This window comes from Vicugna pacos, chromosome 13 (assembly GCF_048564905.1).
Source record: "Vicugna pacos chromosome 13, VicPac4, whole genome shotgun sequence".
NCBI classification, from domain to species: domain Eukaryota; kingdom Metazoa; phylum Chordata; class Mammalia; order Artiodactyla; family Camelidae; genus Vicugna; species Vicugna pacos.
Window position 1 is genome coordinate 36209782 of NC_132999.1, and position 26055 is coordinate 36235836.

At 53.1% G+C, this 26055-nt stretch overlaps 1 protein-coding gene across 3 annotated transcripts; it reads right to left on the bottom strand.

The window, feature by feature from the left end:
• Positions 1–5956: 5956 nt before the first annotated feature.
• Positions 5957–25565, bottom strand: TIE1 (tyrosine kinase with immunoglobulin like and EGF like domains 1). Of its 3 annotated transcripts, XM_072974620.1 has the most exons (24): positions 25521–25564; positions 25177–25330; positions 22141–22458; positions 21949–22059; positions 20316–20471; positions 20037–20168; positions 19745–19885; positions 19407–19535; positions 18472–18617; positions 18115–18259; positions 15608–15766; positions 15283–15420; positions 14788–15084; positions 13923–14213; positions 13393–13583; positions 10870–11080; positions 10594–10704; positions 10191–10381; positions 9072–9185; positions 8890–8960; positions 7721–7761; positions 7533–7629; positions 7350–7449; positions 5957–6419 (listed from the first exon to the last, which is right to left on the bottom strand). In XM_072974620.1, the coding sequence occupies exons 2-24, from the start codon at positions 25232–25234 to the stop codon at positions 6348–6350; spliced, it is 3420 nt and encodes a 1139-aa protein (XP_072830721.1). In that variant the 5' UTR covers positions 25235–25330; positions 25521–25564; the 3' UTR covers positions 5957–6347. The 3 variants fall into 3 exon arrangements, with proteins under 3 accessions (XP_072830721.1, XP_072830722.1, XP_072830723.1); XM_072974621.1 differs by lacking the exon at positions 14788–15084; XM_072974622.1 differs by lacking the exons at positions 5957–6419; positions 7350–7449; positions 7533–7629; positions 7721–7761 and having other exon boundaries at positions 8927–8960; positions 9072–9174; positions 25521–25565.
• Positions 25566–26055: the final 490 nt, after the last annotated feature.

Here is a 26055-nt window from a genome sequence, read left to right on the forward strand (position 1 = left end):
CCTGACACAAGAGAAAGTGGAGGCTGAGATGGATTAACTGAGTTGTCCCAAGTCACGATTCAGGGGTAGAACTGAGATTTGAATTCGGGTCTGTCTGACTCCAAAGCCTGTCCTGATTGATACCTACAGCATGGACACCTCTGACTGGGGCTCCTGTTCCCTCCACTGTAGTCACTTTTTTAACATTACGTGCCTGGCACAGGGCCACAGCAGGCCGGAGCCCCTCCCACAGGATGAGGCTGGGTTCAAACCAGGCATCAGAGGAGGCTTCATTCAGGTAACTGGGAAAAGGACCCCTGGGTGCCCAGCAGGGAACCCCAAGTGAGGGAGCTTCAGGGGACCCAGTTTGGTCAGCCCTTCGTGCTCCTGCACTGCTGGGCTCTCTCTGAGCCCTGAATCCATGTTTCCTGCTGAGGAAACATGAAGACCAGACCACTCCGGCCAAGCCCTGGGAGAGGGCTGCAGCGAGATAAGGGGATGCACAGCCCGCGGGAGGAGACTGAGCTGCCCAGCGGGCTGGGCTGCTCAGGAAATCACCCCTTCCTTGGGGCCCGAGGGGAATGACTCAGGGCTCACGGGTGGGACTTCCGTTGCTACAGCCCAGGACCGGCTGGAGGGCAGCCTCTTGGACAAAGTGCTTGGGTTTGCCTTGCCTGCTGCCGGCCTCGTGGGGCTTCAGGGGGCATGCCATGGCCTTCCCTCTTCCCTTTTCCATCGTTTCTCTGGGAAATGATCTTGCTCCCACCCTGGTCCAATTCAGGCCTGCCCCTGTGAGATTACAGCTGTAGAGGGAGGCAGTGAGGACTGAAGCTACATGGGTGTGGGGCAGATGAGGCTGAGGGTCCAGGTGCTGTGACCGACAGTTCTCTGCCTTGTTTGCAGTGGAGCCCTGGGTCTGATGGTGCCACAGTGGAAATGTGGGCTCTTCTGGTGAGGGAAGGTGCCCTCCCTGAGCCCAAGACCTGGCTTGCAGTATGCAACCAAACTGTTTGCGTTGGATTTGAAAGCTGTATTATACCCCAATCTGGCCCTGTCCCCTGTGCCAGAGAGGTACCAAAGTACTGAGGCTAAGAGAAGAACTCCAGAGCCAGAACATCTAAGGTTTGAATCCCAACTCTGCGATTTACTAGCTGCCAGACTCTAGCTACGTTACTTGACCTCTCTGAGCCTGTTTTCTCTTCTGCAAAATGGTAATGATAATGATAGTACTTACCCAATAGGGTTGTTGAAGAGGGAAGAATTCATGGGTGCCGAGTGCTTGGAACAGTGCCTGGCAATGAAGTACCACGTATCATCTGCTTTTGTTCTTTTAGTGCCTGGCACGTCCATCCACGCAGTCATCTAAACAGAAGCTTGGCGATAATCCAAGACGCCTTCTTCCCTTTCCTTCCACGCCCATGGCCAATCCCTGTCCATTCTTTCACTGAAGTGTCTCTTCCAACTCAACACCACACCATCACTTCTTACCGAGCTCCTTGCTTTCACACTCGCTCCCTCTTTTAACAGATTTATTGGAATGTAATTCACATATCGTACAATTCTTCCAGGTAGTGTGCAATTCAACTTTTTTTTGTATATTCACAGATAGATGCAATCACAATTTTTGATCATTTTTATAACCTCAGAAACAAATCCTGTATCTTTTAGCTCTCACCCTCCTATCCCCCCATCTTCCTCCCAGCCCTAAGCAACCAGTAATCTACTTTATATCTCTGCAGACTTGGCTGTTCTGGACAGTTCATACAAATGAAATACAAACAAATACAATACACAGATGATCTTTTGTGGCTAGTTTCTTTCACTCAGTATGGTAGTTTCAAGGTTCATCTATGCTATAGCATGTATCAGTACTTCATTCTCTTTTCATGGCTGAATAATATTCTCTTGTGTGGATATATCAATTTTGTTTATCCATTCATCATCAGTTGAGGGACATTTGGGCTGTTGCCACTTTTTGGCTATTACGAATAATGCTTTTATGCACATTCGCGTACTGTTTTTGTGTGGACCTATGTTTTCATTTCTCCTGGCTGTATACCTAGGAGGTGGAAGTATGGGGTCCTATGGGAATTCTATGTTTAATTGTTTAAGGAACTGCCAGCCTGTTTTCCAAAGAGGCTGCACAATTTTACATTCTCTCCAGCAGTGTATGAGGGTTCTAATGTCTCCTTGCCAACACTTGTTATTATCTGGTTTTTGATTATAGCCATCCGAATGGGTATGAAGTGATGTCTCCTTACTTTTTTGATTTGCATTTCTCTGATGACTAATAATGTTGAACATCTTTTCATGTGCTTATTGGTCATTTGCATATCTTCTTTGGAGAAATGTTTATTCAGATCCTTTGCTCATTAAAAATATGGTTTTTTTTTTATTGTTGAGTTGTAAGACTTCGTATATATTCTAGATACAAGTCCTTTATCAGGTATGTGAATTGCAAATATTTTTCCCATTCTGTGGGGTGTCTTTTTAGCATTTTGATAATGTCCTTTGATACACCAAAGTTTTCAATTTTAATTTAAATTATTTATTTTTAATTTTGTTACTTGTACTTTTGGTGTCATATCAAAGAATTCCTTGCTAAATCTGAGGTAATGAAGACTGATTCCTATGTTTTCTTTTAAGGATTTTATAGTTTTAGCTCTTGGATTTAGGTCTTTGATCCAGTTTGTTTGTTTATGGTATTTAGGTAGAGGTCCAATTCTTTCTTTAGCACATGGCTATTCAGTTGTCCCAGCATCATTCATTGAAGACTCTTCTTTCCCCACTGAATGGTCTTGGCATCTTTGTTGAAAATTAATTGACCATAGGCACGTGGGTTTGTTTCTAGACTTTCAATTCGATTCTATTGATCTGTCTATCCTTATGCCAGTACCATACTATCTTGATTTTTATTGCTTTGAAGTGTGTTTTGAAATTGGGAAATGTCAGTCCTCCAAATTTGTTCTTCTTTTTCAAGATTGTTTTGGTTATTCTGGATCCCTTGCAATCCCATATGGATTTTAGAATCGGCTTGTCTATTTTAACCAAGAAACCAGCTGGCATTTTGATAGGGATTGCATTGAATCTGTAGATCAGTTTGAGAAGTGTTATTATCTTAACAATATCAAGTCTTCCAATTCATGAACACGACATGCTTTTCCATTCATTTAGATCTGCTTTAATTTCTTTCACTGATGTTTTGTAGTTTTCATAGTATAAGTTTTGCCTGCTGCCAAATTTATTCCCAAGTGTTTTATTCTTTTTAATGCTATTGTAAATGGAATTGTTTGCTTATTTTCATTTTCAGATTGTTCATTGCAGGTGTATGAAAGAAACGTGCTTTTTGTATATAAATCTTATGTCCTGCAACCTTTTTGAACTCATTTAATAGTTCTGACAGTATTTTAGTGGAGTCCTTAGATTTCCTACATACACAATCATGTTATCTGCAAACAGAGATAGTTTTACATCTTCCTTTCCAGTCTGAATGCTGTTTATTTATTTTTCTTGCCCAACTGCCCCAGCCTAAACCTCCAGTACAGTGGTGAGTAGAAGCGGGGAGACAGATACCTTTGTCACGTTCCTGTTCTTAGGGGGAAAGCATTTAGTCTTTCACTATTAAGTATGATGTGGGTTTTTGTAAATGTTCTGTATCAGGTTAATGAAGTTTCCATTTTTAGTTTTAGTTTTTTTTTTTAACATCAGAGGGTGTTGGATTTTGTCAAATGCTTTTTCCGTGTCTATTGAGATAATCATGTAGTTTTTGTTTTTCATTCTATTGATACGATGCCGTATTACATTAACTGGTTTTCCGATGTTAAAGCAATCTTGCACTCCTGGAATAAATCCCATCTGGTTACATGATATAATCCTCTTTATATGTTGTTGGATTCTGTTTGCTATTACTTTCTTGAGAAATTTTTGTGACTTATTCATAAGACATTGGTCTATAGTTTTCTTGTGATGTCTTTGTCTGCTCTGAGTATCAGGGTAATACTGGCTTACAGAGTGAATTGGGAGCTATTGTTTCCTCTTCTGATTTTTGGAAGAGTTTGTGGAAAATTTGTATTTATTCTTTAAATGTGTAGTAGAATTCACCAGTGAAGCCATCTGGGCCTGGGCTTTTCTTTGTAGGGAGTTTCTTGATGACTAATTCAATCTAGTTACTGTTCTTAGTCTATTCAGATTGATACTTTTTCTTGAGTCTCGTATTTCTAGGAATTCGCCCATTTTACCTGTTATCTAATGTATAGGTTATGTCCTCACCTTCACTCTTGCTCCTCTGTAATCCATTCCCCATGTAGTAGTAGCTAATGATCTTTTCAAAAATGCAGATCTGATCATGACACAACCCCTCATCCAGCTCTTCCATGGCTGCCCTCTGCCCTTAGGATAAAGACCCATATCCTTAATGTTGCCTGCAAAGTTCAGCCCCGCTGGCCCCTGTCACCCCTCTGGAGTCATTACCCTCATGGAGCTGTGTTCTCAACTTTGTTCCAGCCACAGGGAATCCTTTGCATCTCCTGAACATACTACACGTCAGGGTGCTGTTTCCTCTGCCACATCTTTTACTCTGGTGCGCTCTTTGCCCGGATTAAAATATCACCTTCTTTGCAAAAGCTTTCCAAACTCCATCTCCATTCTATGTATTCCCCAGGTCCTGTCCTCTCTTAGAGTACACCCCACTGAATTTTATTGTTTGTTTACATATGTATTACCCCACAGGGACATCTCTGTTTACATATTGGTCTCCATCAGGGATGACTTTTCAATCCCCACATCCTGGACTTGGCAATATCCCTGCAGTGGATCTGAAATAAAATTTCATTCTAGCAAATCTCATCTCCCCCATCCTGCACAGCTACCCATTTAATCCAGTTAATTTCTTCTTAGATTCAGTTCCACACTCTAAATAACCATTCAAGTCTTTCTGGAGTACAGATTCCGATCATCACCACCCCACCCTCCAATTTCTTGCATTTGTATGTAATGATGTACACTTAATGAACACTTATTATGTCCAAGTTCCAGTACTGTGAAAAATGTTCCTGCCTAAACTGAGACTAAATATTGTCTCATCTAGTGCTAACAGCAGTGAGGTAACTATTATTAACCCCATTTTCTCAGAAGGGAAAACTGAAACTCAGAGAGGTTAAGTGATGTGACCGAGGTTACAGAAATAGTAAGTGATACAGCAGGGACTTGGACATGGGTCCACGTGATTTTAGAATCTAAGCTGTTAATCACAATGCCATACTATAGCATGTCTTCTTTGATTTTATATGATTCACTGTAAAAAAAAAAAAAGCAAAACAAGTCTTGTTTCTTAAGAACCAGTGGGAGAGAAATCTGAGGCCAGCAGTGACAAATTCGAAGGATGGGCAAAACTGAAGACCACACAACAGGGAATAGTGATGTGGGACTAGCTTTCAGGACAGGGAGCAGCTTCCCCGAACATTATGAAGACCCTGAGGAAGGCAAAGGGATCCTACTGTGGCTGGCTGAAACTGGAAGTAACCTCTGCCTTCTTCTTCTGGGGCCCACAAGCCAAGAAGTAAGGTGGCTACCAAGTCAGGGAAGGCTGCCTAGAGATGTAAGGAAGTTGGGGCTCAAAACAGACCAGAATCAGTTTCAGCTATGGCTGGGCTAGAGCCAATCCTGGGATGAATTTTTTGGACAGAGCAAAGAATCCCAGGCTGGCAGCTACTTAGGGAGTCATATTGATGATAGAGGCTGCCAAGCAGGGAAGAGACCAGGGGCAAATTGGACTTCTCATTGTAACAGAGATGTGGGGCCATATATGTGTAACGTGGGTCTTTCAGAACATCTCCCATCATGGAGAGGCAACCCCAGTAGAGGGCTTGGAATAATGGCAATATAACTAGTTTAATTTCTTTTCCTGGAAAGTCGAGTTTTTCCTTCTTTGGTTTAACTTTTCCCTGGGATTGATCAGAGGTAATAGGCAGACATGGAATGGAGCTTCTTAGAGCATTTATTTCTTCTGATTACAAGGCAGGGAGAGGGGAGGAACTGAACAGGGCATGCTGCTGGTGTGAGTGCTGGCTCGGGTGGAGGAGCTGAAGCCGGGGTTTGAGTGCAGGGAACAGAAGAGCACACATGTGGAGCAGCCCAACTGGAAGGAAGGATGTGAGGGCAGCTGTCAGTAACGTAGGAGGCACTGGGAGCAACAGCAACGATGAGGATCCAACTCCCCTAAGCCCACCCCATCCCTTGATTCCCCTTTTTTCTTCCTTAAGTTAAAAAGCAATTCCTCGAGGCAGCTCAGGCTGCAAGGATCAGAAGTCACAGGTTGGAGAGCTGAGTTTGCTCTGGCCAGCAGAGCCAGGTTCTGGCTGGATGGCAGCTCAGGCCTCCTCAGCGGTGGCGTCGATGCCTGCGTACGTGAAGTTCTCGAACAGCGACATGTTCACGTAGGCCTGGGGAGCAAAGCAAGCTTTAGGAGGGGCGGGCCAGGGATGGGGGTGCCCTGGCCTGGAGGTCCTTGACTTCCATGTGGTTGGGGTATTTGAAGAGACACTGATTTGTTCTGGAGACTCAAAATGACCCCATGGCCAAGGGTGGTCCTCACTGGCCCAGACAAGCAAAGTCATCAGACCACAGGTGGGGGGCGCAAGTGAGAGATCCTCATCACAATTGTTGGATAGGAGTTTTTTCCTGCCCTCATTCAATGAATTGTTTGCTCATGCATTCATTCATTCATTTACTTATCTATTCATAAGGCTATCTTTAATAATTTACCCATATATATGGTTATTTGATCATACCTTCCTTCTTAAGATAGTTTACTATTCTTCTAAGTATTTAGTCATTAATTCATATGAAGAACTTTTTGCATATTTATTTTAATGTATTTCTTCATTTACATTTATCTCATAATTTATTGATATGGGTATTAGATTCAGTTATTTAATTGTGTATTTATTCGTATGATTATTGTTTCATCCATCCTCTGATTCCACTCATTCAGTTACTATACCGTTCATTTATCCATCCCCCACTTGGTTAGCTGACCTTTCATGCATTATTCCACTCTGGCTCTGTGCCAGGTGAGGAGAGGTGTCCCAGATGAGAATGGGCTGATGGCCCCAGCAGAGGAGGACAGGCAGGGATTCTGGGACCTGGGACCTGGGACCTGGAACCTGGGGGAAGGATCTGCTGCTGAGGTTAAGCAGCAGCCTTGGAAGAGTTCACAGGGGCCAAGTGCCCAGCCCAGTGAGAGCTGGAGAGGGGGCTGTGGCCTAGGGCCCCGGGCGGACTGTGGTGCCACTAGCGGTGGGGAGAGGGACACAGTCTGGCTCCGATGAGGGCTTGGTGACCCCAGCCCCCATCACCCCCAGGCTCCTCACCTTCCTGGCTTCCAGCATTCGGCCCAGCTGCAGCGCGATCTGGGCAAAGGGGGGTCGCTCGTAGGGACGGTCCCGCCAGCACTGCCGCATCAGCTCGTACCTGCAGATGGGGAATCGCTGAGATGAGGGTCAGGGCCCCCTGGGGTGGCGGGGGTCATGGGGCTCAAGGCTGAGGCGACTCACACTTCGTCGTCACAGTTGCGAGGCTGCTCCATGCGGTAGCCCTGGGGCAGCTTCTCATAGAGCTCGGCACAGGTCATGCCGCAGTAAGGCGTGCCCCCTGCAGGAGGGGCAGAGCTCTCTCAGCCAGGGCCTAGGGTGGGGGTGGGGGCGAAGGTGGGGGCACCAGGGGAATGGGGTGAGGGACTCACCAAGGCTCACGATCTCCCAGAGGAGGACTCCGAAGGACCAACTGAAATGAGGAGGACACACTGTATTATTTTCTAGACCCTCGGGCTCAGCAGCTCAATGTCTACCTAGCCCAGCTGTCAGCCCCTCCCAGCCCCTCCCTGTGTCTGCAAGTATCATGCCCTTGGCCAGTGTTGTCTTTGCTCCATTGAAGCTTCTTCACAGCCCCTCCCAGGCTCAACATTTTTACTGTGCACTTCCTGTGGGCCAGGCACCGATCATTCAATGCATATGTTAATTCACTTAACCCTACACCAACTCTATGATATAGGGACTATTATTATCCCCATTTTATAGATGGAGACACTGAGCCACTGAGAGGCGAGCTAGCTTGCCCACGGTCACAAAGCTAGTAAGTGGCAGAGCTGGGATTCAAACCCTAGCAGTCTGGCTCCAGGGTTCTTGCTCTTAGCTGCCTCTTACATTGTAACAACATCTGTGTGGGTAAGAGGTAGGTAGCACCAGGGTGGGAGTTCTAGTGGAGGCAGGGAAGCTCGAGGGTCTTGGGGCAGAAGCAGGAGGTAGACACGCAGTGGTCAGAGGGGTGTTGGTGTGGCGAACAGTGAGCCGGGCAGGCTAGGCCAAAAGGCTGGGGGCAAGGGGCAGAGCCAGGGCCAGAGCACTGGGCAGGCCAGGTTCCCTGGAGGTAGGAGTGAGGGGCAGGGGTCATCTAGGGGAGGGAGCACAGAGAGGGCGTCTTGGGGGGTTCATGCTCTGGTTAGGTCCTCAGGTGGAGATGACCTGCTCGTCAGAGAGGAAGGTGAAAGCATTCTTTGAGTGGTCTCTCCATTTACCCAGGCATTATCTACCAGCATCCCCAAATCTCTCCAAGTTACCCCCAGTCTCTGAGTCAAACCCAGCCCTAAATCACTCATACTCCAATCCTTCTCCTGAAACACCTTCCAAGATGAAACTCCTTCCAGCTAGCCCCGACTTTCCAACCAAGATGCTGGGCATGGCCACTGATACCCAAGACACATCTGTGTCACACTTGTGTCACACTGGGAACACACCCTAGGGACGGCCAAGTCATGCTTTGGACTATATGAGACATGTCTGAGGTGTGTCCAGTTACACCTACAAGCGTCCTTGGGGGCCAAACCCTCCTGCCCCTCCCCACCCTCAAACTCACACGTCGCTCTTGGTGGTATAGACGCTGTAGTTCAGAGACTCAATGGCCATCCAGCGCACGGGGAGACGCCCCTGGGAGAGAGTGGGTTGAAGGGATCAGGTGAGGAGGAAGGGCCTGGTTAGCAGCTTCTGGGGGGCAGAGCCAGGTACCGGCCCTGATGGGGAGGACTGCATGAGACTTACCATCGTCTTCTTCACATAAACCTCCTCTCCCCGAGAAAGGCCAAAGTCTGCAATCTTGGAGGCCAGGTTCTCTCCGACGAGCACGTTTCGGGCAGCCAGGTCTCTGTGGATGAACTGCAGGCATGGTCAGAAGTCAGGGAAGACGGGATGTGTGAGCCCTGGACTGTGGGGCCAGGGGGGCGTCCGGCCCCACGGCTGCCTTCGTGGGCCCCTTCATGCCTCTAGTAGCCCCTTACTCTTCTTCCCACCTACCCAGGCCCCATCCTAGATCAGCAACTCCTGCCTGAGAAAAACCACAGTGCTGGCTGTCATCCCTTCCTTCTTGTGACCTGGGCCACAGCCAAGCTCAGGCTGCATCCTTCTCCTGGAACAACAGTGGGCTTTTCCCCAGTGACCACACTGCACCTTCCCTCTTTGCATGCTTCCTATCCCCCTCAGTCTGGACCTCTTCCACCCCCACCCCACTGATGAGAGTGGAAAGGCCCTTCTCTTGCCCAAAGTGACCTTCTCTCTTGAGTTCCAGATCCTCCCCACTGGGCGCTCCACCTTCCTCCAAGACCTCCCTCTGCCTTGGACCCTTCCCCTCTGTTTTCAAAGATATTAAAGACTTCACCAACTTTAAAGTGGACCCCTCATGTCACATCCCCTCCTGCTACTGTCTCTCCTTCCATTCAAGCAGGGTGTCCTTGAACTGGGGCTTAGGCCTCCCCTGCCTGCTCCACCCTCTATCCTCTCCTGGTCAGTCTCACCCATCCCTGGCCACTGGCATCACTATGGTGAAGCTCCCAGACTGTTATTTCTGGCCCAGGCTTCCTTACTGCGTTCTAGGCTGGCATCTACAACCGCTAAGCCAACACCTCCACCAAGATATCCCTCGGATGCTTCGAAAGCAACACCTTCTCCAGACCTGCTTCTCGTCCTGTGTTCTCACCCACTCACCCAGGCCAGCAAGTCGAGGTCATGTTCTCCTCTCTATTTCTCAATTCCACATCCAAATAGAGCCTGCTGACTTTATCTCCTGAAGTCATCCCTGTGGTCTCCCCTCATCCCTCTAGCCCACCTTCCCCCAACACACACACACACACACACACACACACACACACACTCATACTCACACACCTGCTTCTCACTCAGGTACTGCATGCCATTGGCAGCATCGCTGGCAAAACGCAGCAGCTGCCGAGAGCTGAGGGTAGAGGCTGTTCCATGTTCTCGGGCAAAAGCTGGATCAGTTTCCAGGACCCGGCTCTTCCGCAGAAAATCGAGCAGGTTCCCATAGGGGGCATATTCAATAGCGATATACAAGTAACCTGGGAGGTGAGGAGCACAGGGTGGTGGTTGATACATAGGCAACCCGGGGTGGCAGCAGGTTCCCCACGGTGCTAGACAGAGACCCCAAAGCACGAAGGAGAATGAGTAGCGATGTTTAGCTGCCCCGAAGCTCCCCACAAGCTACGGATATGGAGGTGATGGCTGATGTTGGGGGTTGGAAGAAGGGGTCTGTGATGAGTTGGGGGCTCACCTCGGTTCTCACAGGCCCCCAAGAGGTTAATGATGTTGGGGTGATGCCCCAATTTGCACAGAACTTCCAGTTCTCCCGCAAAGTCACGATGGTCATTTTCAGAGGCATACTCTGTGTAAAGAACCCAGTATCACTTTTGCCAGACATAAGCCTGGAGAAAGGGCATAGGCTGGTGAGGGCTGGGATCAGTGGCTGGAGGAGCTGAGGGCGGTGGTGCTGGGGTCTGTGGGACAAAGGAGAGGGTCTGGGCTGGGGCAAGGCTCACTCCCAGCGGACCTTTCAGCATCTTGATGGCTGCGTTCATCTTGAGTCCGTCCTTCTTGATCATGGCCCGGATGACCTGGCCGAAGTTCCCCTCCCCAATGAGATCCTCAAAGGTGATGTCCTCCCATTCCAGCACTGGGTAATTCAGGGGCTCAGGCTGTGGTTTTGGCCGCCGGGTCAGTGTCAAGGTGCCCGAGCTGAACTGCAGGATGGTCTCCTCACCCTTCATAGGATGGGACAAGTGGGCAGAGAGTCCACGAAAGAGCCAGGGGCAGTAAGGTGCACAGACAAAGGGTGGTCAGACAAATGGACAGAGACCCAGACAGAGGGCATCCTGGTGGCCAGCCAGGGACTGACAGACAGACAGAGGACACATATTGAGACAGAATCCTATGAGATGGAGCACAGGTGTGCCGTTGGGTGGACCCATGTCCAAGGAGAGAAATGCAGAGGCCGCAGCCTGGGGATCAGGTGTGTGGGGCTCTGAAAGAACAAGGAGTGGATAAAACTGCTAGAAGCCATGACATGAGTCAATGAAAGGATGGTATTTCTAACATTTAAAACAACGAACTGTGATGGGGAGCAATGAGCTTCCTGGGATTGTGCTGATCCCACAGCCAGGCTTTTCTGTCACCAGGGATGCTGTGGAGAGGGTTCCGGCCTTGGGCGGTCAGCTAGGGTACACTTACTGAGCACCTGCTCCATGCTAAGCCCGGAGCTGCTGGGAGCCAGTGGAGGGGTTTTCTTCACAGCAGCAGAAGCAGAGATCACCCTGTCCACCCACCTGACAGCCACCCTCGCTCTCAGAACACCCTAGGACCCGAACAGAGAAAGAGCATAACAAAGAGGCGCATCCACTGCCCCCAGCCGAGCAGGAGCTGGGCCTCCTGGGCAGGAAAAGGACACAGCCGAACAGGACCCCGGGAGCGGCCAGTGTGTGAACCGGAGAAGGATTAAGACCGACCTGGGGGGAGGGGTTCCAAAGTGAGCTGTAGCCCAGCCTGACGGGTGAGGGCTGAGGACATGGGTAACACAGATTCACACAAAACATGGACAGCTGAAGGCACACGCCAGACTGCACACACATGTTCTAGTGGTGGACAGGATGCAGGGGCATCCTTGAGAGGTACACACAGACATGTGCACACAGGAACACAAGCAGAGGGACACACGTGTCAGGGACACAGGCCTACACACGGGGCAATCACAGGGAGGTACACGTGCATTCCTGCACACACACCCCTCTGCACGCAGGCACGTGTAGCAGGGGTACATCTTGATGTATGATAGGATATATACACACTCAGGCTGCCTTCCCACCTCCTTCCTATGACGGTGGTTCCCAGAACCCTCCCCCCACTATAGCAGTGGCAGCTTTCTGTGAGCACTGACCTCAGAGGGAGGCCAACGCAGCCTGGAACAAAGAGGCTGATTGAATCCCTGAAGGGAGTTTTTTAAAGGCATGGCAGAGACAATAGCTCAGACACTAGGCTTTCTATCACAAGGATCAGCCCTTGAGAGAGAAGAGGGGTTTGTAGGTTTTTTTTTCTGAAATGCCGAGGCTTGGCTGTAAATATAAGGCGCCCAGGCATGGAGGAACAAGGGCGCAGTTTGAATCGTAAGTGACAACAGTGGGGAAGATCCCAGAGGGGAGAGAGGTGGGAGGAGGTGACGAGAGGAGGTGACACTGGGTCCCTGAAGAGGCGCCTGTGCCCGCCACCCCCATCCCCCTTGGTGTGGGCCTGCCGGCTCGAGGGACGTGGACCACAGAAGGACAGAAAACTCAGGTTTACAGGGAAGCCAAGAAGAGTGGAGGTGTGTGTTTCCTCTCTCAAGGAGTGACAGGTGAAGCTGCAGGTTGAGCTCAACGCAAGAGCGATAGAAACAGCCGTGGGTGGGCTTTAGAACGGCCGCAGCAGCGGGTCTAAGGGCCACAGAATATGCTGCCCTCCCCAGGGTACAAGGAAGCACCTGGGAGTTCTGAGTCTCCCCCAGGAGGCCCTGGGATCCACAAGGATGGAGGCTGGGACGAAGAACTTGCAGTGTGAGTGCCCCATTGGCAGGGGGCCACAGAAGGGCTGAGGACATCGGCCAGGGCTGCCTGCAGACAGAGGCTGGCTCCCCAGCCCAGGAGGGCCTGCCGGGACAGAGGCCGGCGTGAAGGCCACCTGTTCCCCGTGTGGCACCAGGCTTCCTAGGCTTCCATCGGCCTGAGTGAGGAGGAGGAGGATCCTGAACTGACCACAGTGAAACATGGACATAACCAAGTGATTCTGAACTGGGGATATTAAATATTTTGCCACTAGTATAAGAGAGCTCATAAGTTGAGTTCAATTCTAGAGAAATAAAGTCAATTATATATCCCATCCTTGTGCGCTGTTGAGTGTAGTCTTATACCTGTGACATAAACACTCATGTGGGTGCGCGCACACACACACACACTTGCTGTGTGCAAATACTGGGGTGTACATAGACAGGAACACATACACACAGGGTCTGCCCACACATGCCCTGCGGCGGGTACAGGGGACTGACCGATCCCGACTGGTAGGTGAAGGTGCGTCTGTGATGCAGGCAGCTTCTTCGGATGCACACCAGGGTTAGGAGGGCAGCCAGGATGGTGAGGCAGGTGGCGGACACAGAGCCCACCACAGCCAGGACCAGCTGTTGGTCCAGGCCCTCTTCAGGTGCCTGGATCTCTTGGACTGGGCCCTCGCTCTGCAGCCCTGGACACAATAAGAGAGGTAGATCATAGGGATGAACAGGTCAAGGAACTCAGAGGCCAATGTGGGGTCACACAGAGGGAGAGATCAGAGATTCTAGTACCAGGGAGGGAGCCGGGGTGCCAGGCCTAGGGCCAGTGGGTCACTGGAATGATACGATTTCCCAGCACTAGGACAAGGGGTCATAAGAAAGGAAGAGTCAGGGTCCCCAGTACTAGGGCTCAAGTGACTTGTTGGGAAGGGCCTAGGATGCTCTAGCTCCAAGGCAGGGGCTACGTGGATGGAGAGAGCACTGAGACTGACCCCAGGGCCCAGGAGTTCCCCCTGGCCCTGCCCTCTCACCATTGCCCAAGGTGGACTCCTCTACCACATTGCTCCAGTCGCCGGGGCCCTGGACACTGGCCCGCACGCGGAAGAGGTAGCGTGTGCTGGCGTTGAGGCCACGGACGATGGTGCTCGTCTCCTCGGGCCTGTCCACGTCCATCCACAGCGGGTCTCCTGAGCCCCCAGCCACCTGCACCTCCACGATGTACTTGGATATAGGCCCAGCCGGAGGCTCTGGACGCTGCCACACCAGCTGAATCTCCGAGTCTGAAAGGGCTTGGGCATGGAGGTGTCGGGGGGCTGGGGGCCCTGGGGAGACGGGGGTGGGAAGGCAGGGCTCAGATGGGGCCAGACCGCGTGGCTGCGGGGTCGGATAGATCCGCTCTAGCTGTGTCCCCTGCTCTGCAGAACCCAGAATGCGAGCCACCCCGCCAGCCTCCTCCTCCCTTCCGGGGCTGAATTCCTCTCCCTGAGCTTCTGCTTCCCCTGGTTCTCCTTACATCCCAAGTCTTCCCGGTGGTCCAGATCCTCCCAGTGCCCTGGGTCTCCCGCATGTGCCCCCTAAGATCTGTTTTCCCCCAAGTCCCATGTCCTCCTGGGGCCCTACATGCTCCCCGTGACTCTTGTTCTCCACGTGAACTGCGACCTCCCCATGCTCTCCTCTGCCCACATGCTCCTGGCATCCCGTATCCTCTGTCACATCCTCCCTGTGTTCATGTGTGCTTGACGTCCTAGGTCCTCCTTACGCCATGTTTTCATGTCCTGTGTTCTCTCCATATCCATCCAGGATCCTATGCCCTCCCATGTTCTTTTGGGTCTCACTTGCTCCCTGTGTCCCTTGTGCCCCCTCCTCTTGAGCCCACCACCCCCTTCCTGAGCATACCGCTGGGGGGCAGAAGCACACGTGCGGGGGGTGAGGCAGGGCCAAGGAGGGTACAGTGGTAGAGCCGCACATCCAGCTGGTAGTGGGTGCCAGGTGTGAGTCCGGTCAGGAGGGCGGTGCGGGCCTGGGGGGACGAGACGTTCTCCCGCCGCTCCTGTCCCCGGGCCCCGTCCCACAGGCGCAGCAGGAAACCATCGCCCACCAGTGGCCCCGGCACCGAGGGTAAGGACCAGCTCACTCGCAAACGGTCGGGGCCCTCCACATGCCAGCCCTCCAGCCATGGCTGCAACAAGGGCTCTGGGGCCAGAGGTCAGGGGTCAGAACTGTCCGGTGGGTCCTTGGAGCTGGACAGGATAGTGGTCCCCAGGGGACAGGGTGCAACAACCTCCAGTGGGAAAGGCAGGGGGCGCTGGGGTGGACAAGACATGACAGTCCCTGAGTGCATAGGACAGTGACCCCTGGGGGGACAGAAAGGGGTGACTCTTGGCCTCTCACCAGGACAGTCTGTGGTCATGAGGGTGGGAGGCCCCCAGGCTCCCTCCCCGCCTTCTCCCGGCCGGCTCAGCTGCACACGGACACTGTACCCTGTCTTCGGCCTCAGGTTCATTAACGTCACGTTCTCACTGGGGTCCACTGGGGGCGGGGTGGGCAGCTCACATCATTCAGCCCCGGTTCCTTCCAGAAGCCACCACCCTCCCTGCAGCCCCTCTCTTCTCCTTACATGTCTCCCTCCCTCTCTATTCCCCCTCCCCTCATTAATGCTTGATACCCCGCCCCGCTCCAGCCACCCTGCTCTGTCCCTGGCTCCCTCCCGACTCACCCACGATGGTGGACCAGGCCATGGTGCTGTCCTGGGGCCGGTAGTGCAGGCGGACGGAGGCGATGGGTCCATCCCCAGAGAAGGAGACCAGCGGGGAGACAACGAGCTGGCGGCTCTGCTTGGCCAGGAGCCGAGGGGCGGTCAGGGGCACTGGGGGCACTGCCAGGAGGCTTGGGGTGAGGCATGCCCCAGACAGCACCCCCAGTCCTCAGAAATGGGAGCAGACTCTGTGTTCTGGGCATCAAAGAGATTGCTAGTCTCCGTTTAGATCTGGGGACCCCCTGGGCTGGGGAGAGACCAAGTCTAACAGACGACCAGAGTGGCCAGGGCCCAGGGAGGATGGCTGGAGGTGCAAGGATTCAGCAATAAGGACATGAAGGTGTCCCAAAAGATGTTAAGTGAGGGAGTGACACGGCCAGCTTTTTTTTTTTTAATTTTGAAATTTTTTAATGCACAGAAAGGATGTCCCAGAAACAGAACAGGTATTGACTTACTAACGATGAAACACTATATAAAGAAAACTCCTCCCCACTTAGTAAATAGGAATGCAGTGTAAATAGATGTGAAAGGAGGTGAACACTTTAGGATTTAAATGGTAAAGTTGTATACAATATTCACATATGGCTTATTATAGCAATATTATTTTCATAATGATGTATACGACATTTGTACTTATTGGTAAGATGCTTTGGGTGGGGGGTTGAGGAAGGGCCCCCCCCCCGCCGCGCGTAGTGTGGTGGCAGGCAGAGAGGCCTGAAACCCATCTCAGCGTCCCCCTGCTCTCTGCCCTTCCCCTACCATTCATCACTCTCTTAATTAAAAAAGGAGTAGTAGGTAATGAAGCACCTGCTCTACCCGGAGGCTTCACATGCATGGTCTCTAATTCTTATAGCTGCAGGCAGGGCTCCTCACCCCTGTGTTATAAATGATGAAGCAGGCTCAGAGACATTGAGCAACCTGCTTAAGGACACACAGCCAGGGTTTGAACTAGGTCTGTCTGGCCAGGCCACCTAAAATCAGTCCGTTTTCCCCACAACAGCCTTTGCGCTCCTGCTTGGCTTCCTCTCTCCATGGTCACTGCCTCTGTTCTGCTTTAGCTTTTCTCTCCAGGTTATTGTGTTAATACCTTAACTGGTTCCCTTGCCTCTTCCAAATATTTTCCAGAAGACTTTCGAAGAAGAGTGGATGGTTAGGAGAGGGGTGGGGAGGGCCAAGGAGGATGCAGGGGTGTGAGCTGAGGGGGTGAGAAGGAACAGTGGTGTCAGGCAGGAATACTCATGTCAGGAGGAAGTGCTGATCTGGAGGGAGATGAAGGCCCGGCTTGGACGCTACGGAGCCCAGGGGCCTGTGGCTCAGGCATGGGGTTACATGTCCTGGAGGTGGTTGGATACTAAGTGGGCCCCTGAGTCACACACCAGGTAACTTCCACACTGACTTCAGAACCAGACCTTCACTACATGGAGGTCCCACTAAATGGGTCTAGAGCCCAGGAGAGGGGTCCAGGCTGCAGGTCATACATATCTGGGAGTTGCTGGGGAACAGATGACATTTTAACTAATAATAATAATAAACGTCAACACGTACTGAGCACATACCCTGTGTCAGGCACTGTGCTAAATGCTTAAATGCATCATCTAATTTAATCTTCACAGCAACCCTATCGAGGGAGCACTGATATTCTCATTTTAGAGTGAGAAGCAAGCTATGAGGAGCTAAGTGACTTGCTTATCATGTGATGGAGCTAGAATTTGTGGTGAGGATTCACAGCCAGATTGTCTGGGTCCAAAGCCTGGGGAGAGTGGGAAGAGAAAGGGGTGCGCAGCTCACATCATTCTCTAATACTTCCTGGGGGTGGAGGAGGCTGCAGAGTAGGGGGCAGGTGGGCAGCAGAGTCTGTCAGTGAGAAAGAGGAAGATGAGTAAGAGGTTCAGGCTCATGTCAGGGGAAGTGGGGGGTGTCGGGGTTGGAGGGAAAGAGGAGCCAAGAGGTGGGAGGGAGTGTGAGTGTCAAGGCTTATGGTGCTGGAGATTAAGGTGAGGGACACCAAACGGGGGCGGGGGTGCTCTGCTCTGAGCAATCCTGGGCACTGGCAGTTCCCTCTTATTCATCAGGAATCACCTCTGGGAAACAGAGCAGGTCACCCTCTGAGCTTCCCTGTCCTTGCACTGAGTGACCTGTGGTGTGACTTGGGGCAGGGGAGGCAGCATCCCAGAGGCAGAGTGAAAGGCATTGTGTGTCTGTGGGCGGGGTTTTGGGGAGGTAGTGATGGGAAGCATCACCTGGGCAAGGCTGGAGGGTGTCCCATTCCTGGGGCATGGGATGCCTTTTCCAAATGAGATTGAGCTGCGCTCCAGCCTGGACACTGTCCAGTCCAGGCCTCAGGCTGATAACAGGCCTTCTTCTCTGCCTGGTATTGGGCTATGACCTTAGACGCCCAGTCTGAGCAGCATGGGCTAGTGCCTGCTCTGCCTGCTATCCAGGCTCCAGTGCCATGGCACATCACTGACCTTTGACGTTGACCCTGAAGCGTCGGCTGTCCTGGCCACCAGATGTGGACACGCGGCACTCCCAGAGCCCACTGTCCCCAAGGGTCAAGCGGGGCACCTCGAACTCGGCTGTGGTCCTGTCTGGCTCCACAATGGCCTTGGTGGACTGAGAGAGACAGGGTAAGGGGTCAGACCACAGAGAATGTGCACCACGTAGCAGACACACGTGTTTGTCCAGACTGATAAGGGGACAGAGGCTGGATGGCGGTCCCTCAGCAATCAGCCTGACCCCACTTGAGCTGTAGGCAGAGCCTGCAGAAAGCCCCAAGGGCTTGGGGCCTGGAGGGGCGGGGCCCGGGCTGGGGTCTCGGGGCTGACCAGGAGCACTGTGCCGTCCGGCTTACGCAGCTCCATGCTGCCCCGGACTGGGAAGGGGTTCCCCGCAGCCGCGCAGTTGATCCGGGGCATCGTCTCTAAGTTGAACTCCAGTTCTGAGACCACGTCCAGGATCTGGGGGATCCGGTCTGGGGAGAGAGGGGACACTCATCCTGGAGGCCCTGTGGGGGCAGACATGTGACTGCCAAGGCGTCCCTCCTCCCGAGTCCTGCATTTTAGTGCAGGCACCGCCTGTGGCCCAGTCACCCCAGCCTGAAGGCCAGCACAGTCCCACGTGACTCCTCCAGGGCTGTCACGCCCACCTCTGATCGCCCCTGAGTCTACCTCCTGCTCCCTCCCTATCCTCACATCCTCCTACACCGAGACCAGACCCCGCCAGCCTCACAGCCGGAATGCTGGTTTCTGGGCCCTGCTACAGATCCTCCAGGCTCTCCAGCTCCCACTCCCCACTTAGCAGCTGTGGTCCTCTCTCAAACACAAATCTGACGGCTCTGTGCCTCTTCAACCATTCCCTGCTGGCCTATCATATTGAGTGGAAATCCTATAGCCTGCTATTCAAAGGCCCCAAGATTTGACCTCTTCTGACCACTCCTCCAGCCTCCCACCACTCCACCATCCTGGTACTCGAGGCTGAGTCCTCAACCCCTGCCCTTTGACCTTCCTCTCTCTCAAGCTGTCTTCCTCTTGTCCTTCATATCCCATCTCAGATGGTGCCTCTTCCCAGAAGCCCTCTCTGACCCTCTCAGGCTGGTCAGGGCCTTCTCTGGGCTCCCACCTGCTCTGGGCTGCTGCCCACCCCTGTACGGATGATGCGGGCTGGTAGTGAGAACTTCTAGACCATGAGCTCCCTGAGGACAGGACTTACAGCCTGGGGATGTGTCTGGTGAAGGTTGACTTGTTTTGAGAGATGCTCATACCTGACTTTTCACAGTGCACTCCATGCCACCCAGAGGGGCAGACACAGCCGCTGAAGCGGTCACAGGTGCCACCATTCTGACACTGACACTGGAGGCGGCAATCAGCCCCAAAACGGCCTGGAGCACAGGCTGGGAACAGGGAGGGTGTGCTTAGAAGGGCACAGGTCAGGGGATAACGAGGGCACAGCTGGGGACAGGCTGGGTGGAGAGAGCACTGGTCAAGTGAGCAGGGGACCGCGGAGGGTTTGGTGTGTAAGTCAGGGCCAGAGTGAAGGGGCTGGGTGGAGCTTGTGGTTATCTGTCTGGTCAGGGACCACAGAGGGTGGGCTAGCCCATACCTTCCTGGCACTGGCTCCCTCTCCAGCCAGATCCACAGGAACAGCCATAGGGGTCCGGGAGGCAGAAGGTGAGGCCCTGGCAGCCTGATGTGCCTGGACACTGCTCCTGGCAGCTCTGCCCAAAACGGCCCTCTCTGCAGGCTAGAAACAGGGCAGGGTGCTCTGCTGGGCCCCAGGGTGCAGGACCTGCTTGGTATGTTCACCCTCCAAGCTCCATCCTCATGGTTCAAGAGTCTTCCCCCAGCCAGGCATCCTCTCTTGTCTAGGTCCTAGCACTGCCCAGCCTCCTTACCCTGCTCACAGCGGGTACCAGTGAATCCAGGGGGGCACACACACTCGCCGTCCTGGTCGTGGCAGACACCTCCATGAAGGCAGCCTGGGCATTCCTTGGTACAGTCTTGTCCCCAGTGCCCTGCCCCACAGCCTGCAGGAATGTGCTTTTAGCAGCTGACTCTCACCCCTTTTGACCACTGGTGCTGAGGACTTGGGGTGGCCCTGGGGATCCACAGGAAGTACTCATTGGGCTCCCAGCCTCCCACGCCATCCACCACCTCTGCCCTCTGCTCCTGACCTCGCACGATGAGCCGAAAGAAGGCGCTGCCCAGTGGGCTGGCTTCCAGGTAGGTGGCACTGTAGATGCCGCTTGAGGGTGGCTGCACGTTTGGGAGCTGCAGCAAGAACCGCCTGTCCTGGACCTCGTGCCAGTCCAGGGTATAGAAATAGGATCCTGGGGGCATAAACTGGGGCCTCAGTGCCACACGAGAGTTAGTGTCCCCTCCCTTTGCCCACTTCAACCCGTCACATCAACGTGTGCAATGCAGAGTGATCAGACCTGGGAGAAGTTACCAGAGAGTATCAGTACCCAAGCCAGAAAGCTGGGAAGCATCCTCTTCTCTACGCTCCACCAGTCACTCAGTAAACCACCAAGTCCTGTTTGGTCTATCTCCCCCTCATCTCCTAGAGCTGTTCACTTCCCTCCACGCCCACTGCCACCATTCCGCTCCCAGCTTCCCAGCCTTCCAAGCAGTCTTTCTGCCCCAAGTCTTCCCCCTTTCCACCCATCCTCCACTCAACAGCCAATGAGATTCTTTTCCAATAGATTCCTCCATAGCTCCCCTGCTTAAGCTCTCCAATAGTTCGCCACTGCCCGCAGGACAACAGCCAACTCCTTAGCACATCATTTTCACCAGTTTGGCCACTGCTTAGCCCTCTAGCCTCATACCTCTCCGCATCCTGCCTGACTCCGAACATCCCTGAATTCCTAAATTGTCTGTATTTCTTCTAGAAACACCGTGGTATCTCAGAGCTTCCTGCCTTTGCTCTTGTCACTCCTCCTCCTGGAATGTTCTTCCCCTCTTCTTTGTGGCTAATTTCCAGGAGCCTCTCCCTCCAGGACTGGTGGACTCTAACATTAGGGTCCTTGTCCCTGACCCATCTCTTCTTGCCTCTTTGCTCAGGACAGAATAGAGAGTCTAGGGGAGTGCGTGTCTGCCTGACTCTCCACATCTCTCATTAATTCAGGGGGCCTGGACATCAGGAGGCAAACCCCCAGCCCAAGAGAAAGATCCTTCCCTTTTAGGAGCCCAGGGACGCAAGAGGCAGCCAAAGGGCTGTGGATCTGAGGGTGGGGGCAGGAATCTTCGGGGCCGCAGAGAGAAATGGCTTCCTCCTGGGGAGGGGAGGGCAGAGGGCCTGATAGGGTGAGAGTTGGGGCAGAGCTGGGCTGAGATCCCCAGGTCTGCCCAGGCCCCTACAAGTGTCTGGACAAATCTCTGGAAGAGGCTAAACTTCCCTAGCCTGTGCTGAGTCTTTGTTACCAGCTCTCTTCTGTCCCATGGGGACTGCTGCTCCCTGCCAGATGGGCTATGTGACAGCATCTGCTAACTCTCAGGGAGACTCGAAGGTTGGGGGTTAACATAGCGCTGATTTGAGGGTGACAGAGAAAGAGGTAGTTGATCGGGAGGCTGCTGGTCCTCTGGGCGCAGTAGGACAGCTCAGACCTAGAGATGAGATGGATTCAGGTGCTTCCTACAGACCTGGTCCAGGGGAGAGGATGTGCTCTGGAGGCTGGCCAGAGCGGGTAACAGGTATGTGGAGTGACAGGTGTGTCAGGGGCCAAAACTGGGACCACCGAGGGCCATGGAGGTGGTGGGGTGTCAGACCTACCGGTTTACCTGCCCACCCAGTTTCGATGCCCCTCTCACCGTTGCTTTTCCAGATCACATCTGTCTGCCTCTCCTTGCGCACGCGGGCGGCAAGCACAGCCGTGTCGCCCTTGTTCACCGTGTGTGTGACCTTGTCTGGTAGCAGGTGGGCTGCGGGGGGCGGAGGGCGGGGTCAGGCGTCCAGGACAGCCCCCTCTCCCCCTACCCCACCCGGGCTGCGACCAGACTCACCCCCGGGGCTGTTGTGCACGTAGAGGACGCGCGTGCGCCGCGCCCCCGCGCCGCCCACGCAGGAGAAGACGCCCACCAGGTCCGAGGGCTGCGAGAAGCCGCGCAGTGTCACCTGGCGCGAGCCGTTGCGGTCCAGGTGCAGGGGCTGCCAGGGCCGGGGCGAGCGCACGACGCGGTCGTCCTTCTCCAGCAGCAGCGGGGGCCCCCAGGCGTCCGAGCCTCGGCCCACCCCCGCCTCCCCGGACACGCAGGTCAGGAAGAAGCGCTGGGGCTCGGTCAGGCGCAGGTCAGCCAACAGCGTCAGGTCCACCGCCGCGCCTAGGACGAGACACCAACATCCTCTGAGCTGGCGAGGTCCCGCCTTCCCCCCTGCCCTGCCCTCCCCCTCTCGTCCCCCCCCCCCCAGACTCCGCACTTATCAGGCACGGCCACCCCACTCCCTTCCTGTCCCTTTCCCCTTTCCCGTGTACTGCCCCCTTTCCCTCAACTTGCTTAGTCCTAAAAGAACAAAAAGGAAAACAAGCCCCTTCTCTGGCCTCATCCTCTCTCTTCTCCTGCCAGATGGCTTCCCTGGACAGCTCAGCCTTCGGAAAGAAAGAATGATCTATGCTCTCCGTCTCCATTTCCTCACTTTATTCCGGGCAGTTCCCTTTCCTGACCTGTCTCTACAACACTCTGCAAATGGGAGCTGCTCACACTGCCCTGCCCCTGCACCCCTCATCATGAGGGTGCAGGCTAGGAGAGCCCCAGAGAACAGAAGTGTCTTGGTGGGACCCCTCCCTGACACTCTGGAAATCTAGACTTGTTTGCTGTGCTAGGATTTAAGGCGGGAGAGGCAGAATTCTGTAGCCGGGTGGTGAGGGTGCAGAAAGGAAGAGAGCCCTGGGGCCAGCAAAAGGCCAGAAGCAGGGAGGGCAGGCCCAGGGGCAGACTTGGGGCCAACACACACAGAGACAGGAGATGATCCTTGCTCTTGGCCTTCCAAAGAGCTCCAAGTCCCAGTGGGGAGACAGACATGGATGTGCCTGTCAAATGCAGGGCACTGTGCAGGAGTGCTGAGAAGGGACATGTAACCTACCTTGGGGGGGGGGGGAAGAGGGTGAAGAGGTGCCTCCTGGGAGAGCAGAGCAGAGTACAGTGAAGGGTAGGAATGGGGACAGGGAGAGGTCAGTGGTAGGAGGGCCATTCTAGGCTAAGGACATATCCTGAATCCAGGTGTGGAATGAGAAAGACCACGGTGTGGACAGGGGATGTCCAAGTTCAGCACGGCATGGCTGGGGCACCAGTGTGAGGCCGGAGCGGGGAGAGGCTGAGTAGAGCTGGGGTCCAGGCCTGTGCTGAGCTCTGCGAGCCTCCTCAGCCCTGGGACCCCACATCTTCCTGAGCCCCTCCTACTCTGTCCCTGTTCACTGCTAAATAGTTAGTTAGCTTAAATGCTACTTAGCTTATCAGTCGATGCTCTTTGAGAGCCGGCCATGAGTAAATGAAGGTAGCATTAGCTGACTACTTGTTGTGTGCTGAGCACCTGTTTTCCGTTGGATGGTCACACCCTCCAGAATTTGAGGTCTTTCCATTCACATAGGTGGGTAATGATTATTTTCCAGACTTCCTCTAGCAAGTTCACCTCCTACCCGGGCTTTCAGCTCAGGCCTGCATTTCCATCAGTTCTCCCCAAACCTGCTCCTCTCGTATGTGCCCTGTCTCAGCAGACGGCAAAAACCACCCAAGATACAAACTTCAAAATCATCTCATACTCTTGCTGTCATAATTAATGTTTATTGGAGGTCAGTAATATGCCAGGTACTTTACTTATGTTCTCTCATTTTATCATCCCAACTATCCTGGGAGGTGGGTGTTACTATCCTAATTTCATTGCCAGTGAATGGAAGGTTCAGAGAAATAACTTATATGCCCAAGGTCATATAAGATTAGTAACTGGTACAGCCAGGTTTTCTGACTCTGTAAAGTCCACACGATGAAGCATTATGCTGGCTGCCCCAATCAGTCACAAAGAATTCTGCAAACTCTCTTTCCTCAAAGCATTTTGACTTCATCCCCATCTCCAAGCCCACCCTTGTAAATGCTCATCCTTACTCCCTGGGACCATCCCGACAGCCACATCCCTCCTTCCTCAATTCATTCTCCAAACGAATCCATCGAAGACCTTGTGTCTCTCTGGACTATCACCTCTCATGGCTCCCCATTGCCCTCAGGATGCAGTGCTTGTTTTTGAGCCCCCTTGCTGCTCACACCACCCCACCTGCTGCGGCCCCTTCAGAAACTTTCTCTCCTGTGCAATTCTGTGCCTCGGAGACTTGCATCTATTGTTCTGGCTGCCTGGAATGAAGACCATCCCTCTTAGTGGAGTCTCTCCTGACTCCCTTTCCATCTATTACCCTGAAGCAGAGTAAGCTGACTGCTCAGTGCTCCTCTGGATGGAGCTCCTTGTGTCTATCTGTTCAGTCCTCATCCTGCGTCCCGTGCCCCTCCAGTAGACCATGAACCACTCAAAGGAAGCGTTTGTGTTTTAATCCTCTTGGGCAGGTTAGTGAAGGAATCGGTTATTCAGAAGCCCTTACCAAGTGCTTTGTGTAAATTACCCCATGTAAACCCCGCAACAGCCATAGGATGTTGGCATCACTTAATCTATTGTAAGGATCTAGAGGCTGTCTGCCTCTCAACCAATGGCCCTCCACTTAGCACAGCTCCTGGAATATTGTTGGTGCTTGCTCAATGTCTGTCAAATGAATAACTGAGTGAGTCCCACACACTGGCCATAGGAGCCTCCAATGAAAACCTCGTGGGGCCCAGGGGCCCAGCTTCTCCCCACTGATGTTAAAATTCAACACAGTCAAGGACTCCTTCCCTCCCTTCCCCCAATCCCTAGTGCCTACCTGGGTTTTCTGGGCCCAGATCCCACTTTCTAGTGGGTCAGGGTGTGGATGAAGTTGATGGCAATGTTGATAGGGTTTCCTCGGGGTCGGGGGAAAGTCAAGGCCATGAGGGCCGGGGTGGCAGAGGCGCGGGGAGACTTACCAACATGAGAAGCCAGGAAGAAGATGGAGAGCAGCAAAGGAGGCCCCAGCCAGACCATACTCCAGCGGCTGACCAGGCCAGCCAGGACACGTAGGCCCACGGTCAGTCGCTCTGGGTCTGGCCTCTCAGCCTGTGCTCTCAGTGTGTGTTGGTTCTGGGGAGGAAGAGGAAATGAGTTAGCTTGAGTGGGAGGGGGCAGGGGAGAGGGGTGGGGAGGCCTTATCCTGCTTCTAGGCCTCTAGGCCCCCCTAGCCCGGCCCCCACGAGGCTGGGGATGGGTGTGGCCTGGAAGGCCCAGGGATGGGATCACTGGAGGTGGGGGGAGGGTTGTGGCAAGGACAGACCTGGGGACTGTTGGACTGTTTCCCTTCGCCTCTTCTCCCTGTGGTCCTCAGTCTTGCCAGTGCGCAGGAGGCAGGAGGCAGGAAAGGGAGGAAGCCAGTGGCTTCCTCCTATTGAGATGGGATTGGGGGAGGATATTGTTCTGGGGTCTGCCCTCCCCCAGCATGTACACACAATTCCTCATGTGTGCGCCCCAAGGATCCTTTTGTTACATACATGAACTGTGCCCCGGGGCGTGGTTACATGCATGTCCTAGAGAGCAGTTCATGTATGTAATATAAGGATCCTTGTGGGCCCAGCAATGTACACAAAGGAACAAAAAAACTCACACCCAGAAATACCCTTTGATTCAATCGTGTGTAACTCATTTCACAGATGGGAAAACCGAGGCCTGCAGTGCCTGAGGGTTCTCTGAGGTCATGGTGAGGCTGGGACTTGAACTTCTGGCTTAGTTGCTCCTCAAGGGCTCACACTAAGCAGACCCAAGGGAACGCAAAGGAAGTGAGTCTCTTTTGTTTACAGTCCTTAGCTTAAGCC

Bases quoted from the DNA above. Each gene is read 5' to 3' on its own strand.
- TIE1 (XM_072974620.1), bottom strand. From the start codon at position 25,234: ATGGTCTGGCTGGGGCCTCCTTTGCTGCTCTCCATCTTCTTCCTGGCT. The intron at 18,618-19,406 runs GTATGAGCATCT...CTCTCTCCCCAG, and splicing joins AGTGCACTGTGAAAAGTCAG to ACCGGATCCCCCAGATCCTG. The intron at 15,085-15,282 runs GTGAGAGGCCAA...CTCTGGCCCCAG, and splicing joins CATGACCACAGACTGTCCTG to AGCCCTTGTTGCAGCCATGG.